The sequence below is a fragment of the Nomascus leucogenys genome, chromosome 17, assembly GCF_006542625.1.
Source record: "Nomascus leucogenys isolate Asia chromosome 17, Asia_NLE_v1, whole genome shotgun sequence".
Taxonomy (NCBI): Eukaryota; Metazoa; Chordata; class Mammalia; order Primates; family Hylobatidae; genus Nomascus; species Nomascus leucogenys.
In genome coordinates this window covers 86,922,273-86,932,092 of record NC_044397.1, presented here as the reverse complement: position 1 = coordinate 86,932,092, position 9,820 = coordinate 86,922,273, and the positions used below count along the sequence as shown (strand labels likewise).

General features: G+C 53.0%; 1 protein-coding gene across 1 annotated transcript; it reads right to left on the bottom strand.

Annotated features, from left to right (window-relative positions):
- Window positions 1-5,591: 5,591 nt before the first annotated feature.
- On the bottom strand, window positions 5,592-9,541 carry IRGC (immunity related GTPase cinema). The gene is made up of 2 exons (XM_030796139.1): window positions 9,482-9,541; window positions 5,592-7,120 (listed from the first exon to the last, which is right to left on the bottom strand). Exon 2 carries the CDS (start codon window positions 7,052-7,054, stop codon window positions 5,663-5,665), a length of 1,392 nt encoding a protein of 463 aa, XP_030651999.1. The 5' UTR covers window positions 7,055-7,120; window positions 9,482-9,541; the 3' UTR covers window positions 5,592-5,662.
- Between the last annotated feature and the right edge of the window lie 279 nt (window positions 9,542-9,820).

The following is a 9,820-nucleotide window of genomic DNA, read 5'->3' as shown; positions in this document are numbered from 1 at the left end:
CGGCTAATTTTTTGTATTTTTAGTAGAGACGGGGTTTCACCGTGTTAGCCAGGATGGTTTCGATCTCCTGACCTCATGATCCACCCACCTCGGCCTCCCAAAGTGCTGGGATTACAGGCGTCAGCCACCGCGCCCGGCATCCAAGTCAATATTGTTAACTACAGTACATAATCTGACTCACTGGGGAACTTACAAATTGTTTTATGAAACAATATTGGGGGAGTGACATTAAAAGAAGCTGTACTGGCCGGGTGCGGTGGCTCTCAGGCCTGTAATCCCAGCACTCTGGGAGTCCGAGGCAGGCCGATTGCTTGAGTCTGGGAGTTCGAGACCAGCCTGGGCAACATAGCAAAATCCTGTCTCTACTAAAAATATCAAAATAAAGAAGTAGTTTCAACTACTGGGGAGGCTGAGGTGGGAGAGTCACCTGAGCCTAGGAGATCAAGGCTGCAGTGAGTGGAGATCGTGTGACTGTACTCCACTCTGGGTGACAGAGTGAGACCTTCTCTCAAAAAGAAAAAAAAAAAGCTGCCAAAAAAGCCTCCCACCACCAAATTTGGCACTTGTGCCACCTGCCGTAAGTTTAACTCAGGAAAATGTGTACATCCTGATCCTGGACATTTCAGTCTACCTAATGGGCCCTTCAAGGTTTGGCAAATGGATTTTATCCAACTACCCACTTCCGTGTGTATATATATATATATATATATATACTAGTAATGGTTTGCATGTTCTCCTGTTGGGTAGAGGCTTTCCTGGTAGACAAGCCACTGCTTCAGCTGTGGCCAAAATTCTCCTGGAAAAAAAGTATTCCCACCTAGGGAACTCTCCTTGAAGTACATCGTGATCAGGAGCCCATTTTACTGGCCATATAATAAAACAACTGCGTTCAGTTTGGCCAATTTTTCAGCATTTCCACTGTCTACAATCCCCAATCTTCTGGCTCAGTGGTACAAACAAGTGGAACTACAAAAACCCAGTTGGATGGCCGGGCACGGTAGCTCACTGATGTAACCCCAGCACTTTGGAAGGCCGAGGCAGGCAGATCACTTGAGATCAGGAGTTCAAGACCAGCCTGGCCAACATGGTGAAACCCCATCCCTATTAAAAATACAAAAATTAGCTGGGTGTGGTGGTACACACCTATAATCCCAGCTAGTTGGGAGGCTGAGGCAGGAGAATTGCTTGAACCCAGGGGACGGAGGTTGCAGTGAGCTGAGATCAAGCCGCTGCACTCCAGCCTAGGTGATAGAGTGAGACTCCATTTCAAAACAAAAACAAAAAACCCAGTTGGCAGAATTTATCTACACCTTCCTTGACCTAAGTTCCTCCTTTGGTATTATTAAATCTAAGGGCCACTCTCTTTGGGGCTCATAAGCTTTCACCTTTGGAAATAGTCACAGGCCATCCTATGCACTTGGCCTCCTCTGCTTTTGACCCTTAATTGATAAAAGGAGACATATCCATCTGGGTGCAGTGGCTCACATTCGTAATCCTAACACTTTGGGAGGCTGAGGCAAGGGGATGGCTTGAGTCCAGGAGTTTGAGACCAGCTTGGGTGACATGGCAAAACCCTGTCTCTACAAAAACACAAAAATTAGCTGGGTGTAGTTGTGTGTGCACCTGTAGTCCCAGCTACTCGGGATGCTGAGACGGGACGGTCACTTCAACCTGGAGGCAGAGGTTGCAATGAGCCGAGATCCCACTACCGTACTCCAGCCTGGGCACCAGAGGGAGACACTGTCTCAAAACAAAAACAAAAACAAAACAGACATACTTCAATATTAATAAAGACTTACTAAGGTAAAGGCATTAATAAAGCAATGGATAGAAATCATACTTTGATAGAACAATCTTTCCACAGCACAATCATAGGAGACAAAGACCTACAACACCACGATCTGCAGCCTGGCGACTTTGTCTATTGGAAAAGACACGTACACAAGAATTCTATCCAGCCTTACCAGAAAGAGCCACATTAAGTCCTTCTCACCAATCCCTGTGCTGCCAAACTAAAGGGCATTGACTTCTGTATCCACATCTTTCACATTTATTTATTTATTTACTTATTTATTTTTGAGATGGAGTTTCGCTCTTGTTGCCCAGGCTGGAGTGCAGTGGCATAATCTCGGCTCACTGCCACTTACACCCACTGGGTTCAAGCGATTCTCCTGCCTCAGCCTCCCAAGTAGCTGGGATTACAGGTGCCTGCCACCGCGCCCAGCTAATTTTTGTGTTTTTAGTGGAGATGGAGATGGGGTTTCACCATGTTTGCCGGGCTGGTCTTGAACTCCTGACCTCAAGTAATCCACCCACCTCGGCCTCCCAAAGTGCTGGGATTACAGGCGTGAGCCACCACGCCCAGCCTATTTTTTCTTTTTTTGAGATAGGATCTCATTCTGTCACCCAGGCTGCAGTGCAGTGACACAATCATGGCTCACTCCAGCCTTGACCTCCCAGGCTCAAGTGATCCTCCCACCTCAGCCTCCTGAGTAGCTAGGCCTACAAGTGCGTGCCACATGCCTGGTTAATTTTTTGTATTTTTTGTAGAGACAGGGTCTTGCCATGTTGCCTAGGCTGGTCTCCAACTCCTGGGCTCAAGTGATCCTGCTGCCTCGGACTCCCAAAGTGCTGGGATTACAGGTATGAGCCCTGCGCCCAGCCACAAAGTCAAACTTTGAGACGTACATGTTCAGATTCCCTGTTTCACCCCAACAGTGACTACAGTCTACAGAAAAGACTTTGAAATTAGATCTTAAAACTGCAAAAAAACAGAATTTAACTAAATGCAAAAATATGCTGGGCATGGTCGTTCATACCTGTAACCCCAGCACTTTGGGAGGCCAAAGGGGGAGGATCCCTTGAGGCCAGATGTTCAAGACCAGCCTGGCCAACATAGTGAAACCCCATTTCTACTAAAAGTACAAAAAAATTAGCCGGGCACAGTGGCTCATGCCTGTAATCCCAGTAACTCAGGAGGCTGAGGTTGGAGAATCGCTTGAACCCGGGAGGTGGAGGTTGCAGTGAGCTGATATCATGTGACTGCACTTCAGCCTGATGACAAAGCCAGTCCTTGTCACACACACACACACACACACACACACACACACACACACACACAGCAAAAATATTTATGCTCCTAATCCTTTAATTGTTGATGGTCTCCAGCAATGTCATAATTAGATGATAGAAGCTTGGGCAAATACTGGTTGACACCTCCCTACAACAGCCTTGGGCAAGTTTTCTTTTTGTTTGTCTTTTTCAGACAGAGTCTTGCTCTGTCGCCCAGGCTGGAGTGCAGTGGCGCAGTCTTAGCTCACTGCAACATCTGCCTCCCCAGTTCAAGCAATTCTCCTGCCTCAGCCTCCCAAGTAGCTGGGATTACAGGTGCCTGCCACCACGCCTGGCTAATTTTTGTATTTTTAGTAGAGATGGGGTTTCACCATGTTGGTCAGGCTGGTCTCGAACTCCTGACCTCAGGTGATCCACTGGCCTCAGCCTCCCAAAGTGCTGGGATTACAGGCATGAGCCACCACACCTGGCCGAGCAAGTGCCAAATGTAAACAGTAAGAGAAGCTTCTTTTCCAGGCTGTTATAAGCCAGGAGTACCTAGCAGTGATGAATAAATAAATGTTAGCTAATATAAAGTACTTAGCCTGGCATGTGGTTACACTCTCAGTATCATTACTGGTGATGCCTCAGACACTGTAGCATTGTGATGACTTTTATTGTTATGGTTACTTTTTAATTTGGTCTTGAGCAGGGGAAAGTTAGGTTTGAGTGTGTCAAAGTGAAAAATAAAAATGTAGACATGAATCTCTAAACTTAGCTTTTTTTTTTTGAGGCAGAGTCTTGTCACTCAGGCCAGAGTGCGGAGTCACAGTCTCAGCTCACTGTAACCTCCGCCTCCAGATCTCAAGCGATTTTCCTGCCTCAGCCTCCCGAGTAGCTGGGACTACAGGCAGGCACCGCCACACCAGCTAATTTTTGTATTTTTAATAGAGATGGGGTTTCGCCATATTGACCAGGCTGGTCAGAAACCTCAACACATAGTTGCCCTCACATTAAGATCCAGGGCCTTTCAGCAGGTCCCAGTATTCACACGCGCACACCCCAACCCAATCCCACAGAGACAGGTGACCCCAGACTCAGCAAATGAGTCACAGTCTTAGACTCACAGCATCAAAATCAAGAAGTCAAGACTGAAGGGAGCTGTGATCATGCCGCTGCACTCTAGCCTGGGCGACAGGGCAAGACCCTGTCTCTAAAAAAATTTTTTTTTAATCATGGAGGGACCAGGATTCTTCCCAATCACAGACACGCCAGATGTCTCAACACCATGTGCCCTCCTGCTCTGAGACACATCCGCCATCCTTCTGGAGTAAGACTCATGCTAGGCCACGGAGTTGCATCATCGGCCTCCTCTCTCCTCCGATGTTCACGGAAACATCCAGTCACTCTCTCACCATGCCATTCTCTGTCTCCTCAAGCACCACACAGAGGTGAGCCCTGTGGCCACCTGGCCTCCTTCTCCCTGCCACCCCCTACCCCTCCGTGGCTCCCAGGCAGCAGGCAGGCACGGATGCCCACTCTCCCCAACCTATTTAGCCATTGCTGGACACCACTGTGCTCATCCCAGGCCCCATGGGCTGTCTTTGGTACACTGGGTTCTCAGACACGGACATGAGATTGAAACTAAAGTACCTTAGCAGGGGCCAGGTGCAGTGGCTCACGCCTGTAATCCCAGCACTTTGAGAGGCCAAGGTCAGGAGTTCAAGACCAGCCTGGCCAACATGGTGAAACCCCCATCTCTGCTAAAAATACAAAAATTAGGCCGGGCGCCACTTTGGGAGGCCAAGATGGGTGGATCGTCTGAGGTCAGGAGTTCAAGACCAGCCTGGCCAACATGGTGAAACCCCCTCTCTACCAAAAATACAAAAATTAGCTGGACACGGTGGCGTGTGCCTATAATCCCAGCTACTTGGGAGGCTGAGGCAGGAGAATTGCTTGAACTCGGGAGGTGGAGGTTGCAATGAGCCAAGATCGTGCCACAGCACTCCAGCCTGGGCTCTGAGTCTCAAAAAAAAAAAAAAAAAAAAATTAGCTGGGCGTGGTGGTGCTCACCTATAATCCCAGCTACTTAGGAGGCTGAGACAGGAGAATTGCTTGAACCTGGGAGGCAGAAGTTGCAATGAGCCGAGATCGCGCCACTGCACTCCAGCCTGGGTGACAGAGCAAGATTCCATCTCAAAAAATAATAATAATAAAATAAAATAGACAGTACCTTAGCAGGATGCAATCTCCTGTCTTGGCCCTGCTGTTCTGTGCCCCACAAATTCCTCCTGGCCCCTTGGGGACCAGGGAGAAAGACATCACCACGGAGCACTGGGAATCCTGGGCCTACCATCCATGTCTCCAACCTCCCTCTCCAGGGCACTCCTGTCCCCTTTCACTACACCCCTATTGGCCCTGGGTCCACCTGCCTCCCTCCTCCCCTCCCCAATGCCCCCTCCTTTGCCCTGCCTAGGACGCAAGCTCCCTCCACATCCACCCCCCAGGCAACTGCAGCCCTCACATTCACCACATTGGCCTTTTTTGTTGGTTTGTTGGATTTTGTTAAGACTTAGTTTGTGGCTGAGGCAGGGGGGCGGGGCTGCACTCTTTATTTCTCTTCTGAGTGGTGTTTCTTCCAGCTGTCCAGAATGTACTTAAGAAGGAGGCCGAGCTTCCTGCGGGTTGAGAGTGGGGCTTCCTCGCTGCCTCCCTCCCCGGACCCCCCGTTTTCCACGCCATTGTCACCGGCCGCTTCCAAGCTGACCTCCGGCTGCGGCTCGTCCTCCTCCAGGGCCTTGATGCGGACACGCTGGGCGTCCTCGGCCATCTCGTTGAGGCAGCCCTGGAGCATGGTGTAGACAGCGCCAAAGCTGATGCCGCCAGCCACCAGTGTCCCAAACACAGGGATGCCCCTCTCAAAGGCGCGGGCCACCCGCATGGCGCCGTCGGACGACTGGGAATAGAGCCGCAGGACAGTCTCAGGCGAGACCTCGTTGGCCAGCGGGGAGCGGATGACTGAGCGCAGGTCACCTGCCTGTTTGCCCACCTGCTCGGCCAGCTTGGCCAGCGAGTCGTCGTCCAGACCAAAGCTGCGGTGATAGCCACGCAGTGAGTGGATGAGCAGCGCATCATCGTAGGCGGCCGCCAGCCCTGGGACCGGCAGGGCCTGGATGACGCCCAACACCAGGGCGGTCTTGAGGACTTGCTCTTGAAGCATGGCCTTCTTCTTCTGCAAGGCCTCCAGCGAGATGTCAGGGAGCGACAGCAGGCCAGCGTGGCGCCGGTGGGCGGGCAGATCATGCTCCCAGGTGGACACCAGCGTGGGAAAGTCGTAGCGGGCCGGCGAGAGGTTGGACACCAGGAAGATGCGAGGGTCAGCCACGCCGGCCTCCCGCAGCCGCTCGGCACAGTGGTCTCGGATCTCCTGCAGGACAACGGCCTCTCTGAAGCCCGACGGCCGCTGGGTGCGCGTGGCCGCCAGGTCCTCGTCCACCTTGGTGCGCACAAAGTAGAACTTCTTGCCCTGGCACAGGATCTCGGCGGCCAGGCGGGTCTCGATGGCCCCGCAGCGGCGGGGGGAGACCAACAGGAAGAAGTCATAGCGGCTGAAGTCTACCTGCTTTAGGTACTTGTCGGCCGGGCAGCCTGGAGAGCCGGCCCCTGGCAGGTCCCAGAGGGTCACATCAGGGAACTGTGGGTGTGGATAGGGCGACGGTTGCATCGTGGTCTCCACGACGCCCGTGAGAGCCGCGCCAGGGTCCTCGGCCTCCAGGCCACGCAGGGCATTGATGAGGGAGGACTTGCCCGCGCCCGACTCGCCCGTGACGGCCACCTCCAGGCGGATGCTCTCCGTGGAGACCAGCAGCTCCTGGAGGTGAGAGGCGGCCTGGGGGAGGTCACCCGACTCAAAGGCTGTGCGCAGGGCCTCCAGCCTTTCCTTGGCCATAAGGATGGTGTTTTCCTCCTCCCCAGGCCCCACGGGCAACTTTGAAGTAGCCATGGTGGCCAGTGGTTCAGAGGGTGACGGGGGACAGGGGAGAGTCACAGTATGCGTGATCCTCAGCGCCTGCAGAGGAGAAGGGAGCCATTCACACCTCCTGGGCCTTGGCATGGGGCAGGGAGAGACAGACACCACGGATGTGAAGGGAGTCCCCCTGGAAGCCCACAGCTCTCTTTCTCCCTCAAGAACTGGGGACACATTTTTGGCACAAGTTAGAGGGCTTTGGGGTCTGGCAGGCCCAGGTTCACGTCCCTTTTCTGCCACTAACTTGCTGTGTGACCAGGGGCAAAACGAAGCACCTCTCTGGGTAATGGGCATGACCACCAAGCAGCCTCTTGGAGCACTACTGGAGTCTCCAGGGTAACCTAGGCACAGGTCAGTTTTCTGGGTGTATGTGTGCCCTGGAGGGCTCTGTGCTTAGAATGGCCCAGTGCTTGGTTTAATGCTCTGCTGACACTGGCTGAAATTGTTTGTTTGTTTGTTTGAGACAGGGTCTCTCTGTCATCGAGGCTGGAGCACAGTGCTACAATCATGGCTTATTGCAGCCTTGATCTCCTTGGCTTTAGCAATCCTCCCACCTCAGCCTCCTGAATAGCTGGGACCACAGGCGCATGCCACCATGCCCAGCTACTTTTTAAATTTTTTGTAGAGATGGGAGTCTCATTGTGTTGTCCCAGCTGGTCTTGAACTTCCGAGATCAAGGTCCTCCTGCCTCGGCTTCCCAGAGTGCTGGGATTAAGGGCATGAGCCACTCTGCCTGGCCTGAAATTCTTTATAATATTTGAACCAGGGGCCCCATATTTTCATTTCGTACTGGGCCCTGCAAATTACATAGCCAGGGCAAATAACATAGCCAGGGCTGCATAGGAAAGGGCTTAAGCCCAGCTCCTGGCCTGTGGCACGGGCCCATTCAGAGGAAACAGCTGCACTCCTGCTGTGGCTGGGATTGGAGGGTAGGGTGAAGGGGACCCAGACCTGGAGCCAGACTGCCTGGGATCAAATCCTGGCTCCACCACATACTCACTGAGTGATGTGAGGCAAGTGACTTAACTCTCTCCTCACTCTCCTCATCTGTACACTGAGAATCATACCTACAATCATGGCAAACCACCTCCTAGGATCTCTGTGACTTGAATGAGTTATGACATAAAACAGCCCATAAAACAGCGCCTGGCTCAGGGCAGGTGCCACATGTCACTGGTGTTATCATCATCATTATTATTCTTATCATTAGTAATATTCTTAGCTGTACGACTTTGAGCAAGTCCTCGCCCTCTCTGAGCCTCAGCTACCCTGTGGGGGATACTCCTCCCCACCTCGCAGGGCTGCCGTGATGACCACAAACCCCGTTCAGCTAGCCCTAGGCTGACTTTGGCTTCAGACGCCCTTGGGTTCAGGAAGCCAGACGTGGGGACCACCTGGACACCAGGAGTCATTTCCGTGAAACCCCAGCCCTGCCATGGCAGCCCTTGCCTCCCGGCGTTCAGTTTCCCCTCCCACCCCCTGGAGCTCCTGTCGTGATGGTCCCCCCTCAGATTCCTCCTCCTCGCCAGGAGCTTTCCTGGTCCTCCCTCTTCCCACTCACCCTCCTCTGGCCCATCACCTCTAAAATACATTTACTCACTAAGGTCTTCAGGGAGCCCTGGGAGAGCTGCTCATGTCTGGGATCACCGTCCCCAGTTGACAGGGTGAAGGACTGAGGCTCAGACAAGACAAATGAGATCTCCTCATCCAGAGGCACAGCCAGGACCCCAACCCAGGTCCCCAGGCTCCTTCACCGCCCCCCAGAGAGCTCCTCTCCCTTCAGCTGCATGTCCCTGCCTCCTGCCTTGTCTCCTTGCCCCCTGCACCCTGTCTCCACCTCCCACCGCTCACCCCATCCTGTGCTACCCCACTCCACCCCCCACAGAAATATGTCCTTGAGGCATTGTTCCCTGCTGGGCATGGTGGCTCACGCCTGTAATCCTAGCACTTTGGGAGGCTGAGGTGGGTGGATCACTTGAGGTCAGGAGTTTGAGACCAGCCTGGCCAACATGGTGAAACCCCATCTCCACTAAAAATACAAAAATTAGCCAGGTGTTGTGGCGCATGCCTGTAGTCCCAGCTGTTGAACCCAGGAGGTGGAGGCTGCAGTGAGTCAAGATTGCACCACTGCACTCCAGCCTGGGCAACAGAGCCAGACTCCGTCTCAGAAAAAAAAAGGAAAAAAAAAGACATCGTTGCCTGCAGATCTGAGCCTCGTATCCTGGGTGTGCCCTCTCCCTAGTATGGTCTGCAGTGGGAAGAGTGGGAACCTGGAACAGGTCCTGGCAGCAAGGGGCAGACAAGTCAGTGGTTGGAATTTGGGCAGAGGGGGTCCGGATTAGACCATAAGCTCCCGTTCCGCCCACGCACAGGGGCCCAGCGAGAGAGCCCTGGGGGACTCACCTGCCCTGCAGGCTCTCCCTCTCCCCTCACACTCCCCCACTGATAGGATCTCCTTCCCTCTTAGCCAAGGTCAGACACCGTTGCTAGGACCCATTATAATAGCAAGCAGCAGCTTATTGGTCAGCCAGCACTGGTGCAATAATGCGACAGTGATGTCAGGGGGCGGGGCCCGGAGGTGGAGCAGGGACCTCAAACCCCAGCTGCTCATGGGGTCACCACCCACTCATACTGGGCCCTCCAGTTCCCCTGAAGACTTCAGAGAGATCTTTCTAACACTGAGACCTGTTCAAAACTCCTCTATGGTCTCCATCACCCCCAGGACAAAGTCTCAGATTCACA

Excerpts from the sequence above, each read along its gene's own strand:
- IRGC (XM_030796139.1), bottom strand. The coding sequence starts at position 7,054 with ATGGCTACTTCAAAGTTGCCCGTGGGGCCTGGGGAGGAGGAAAACACC.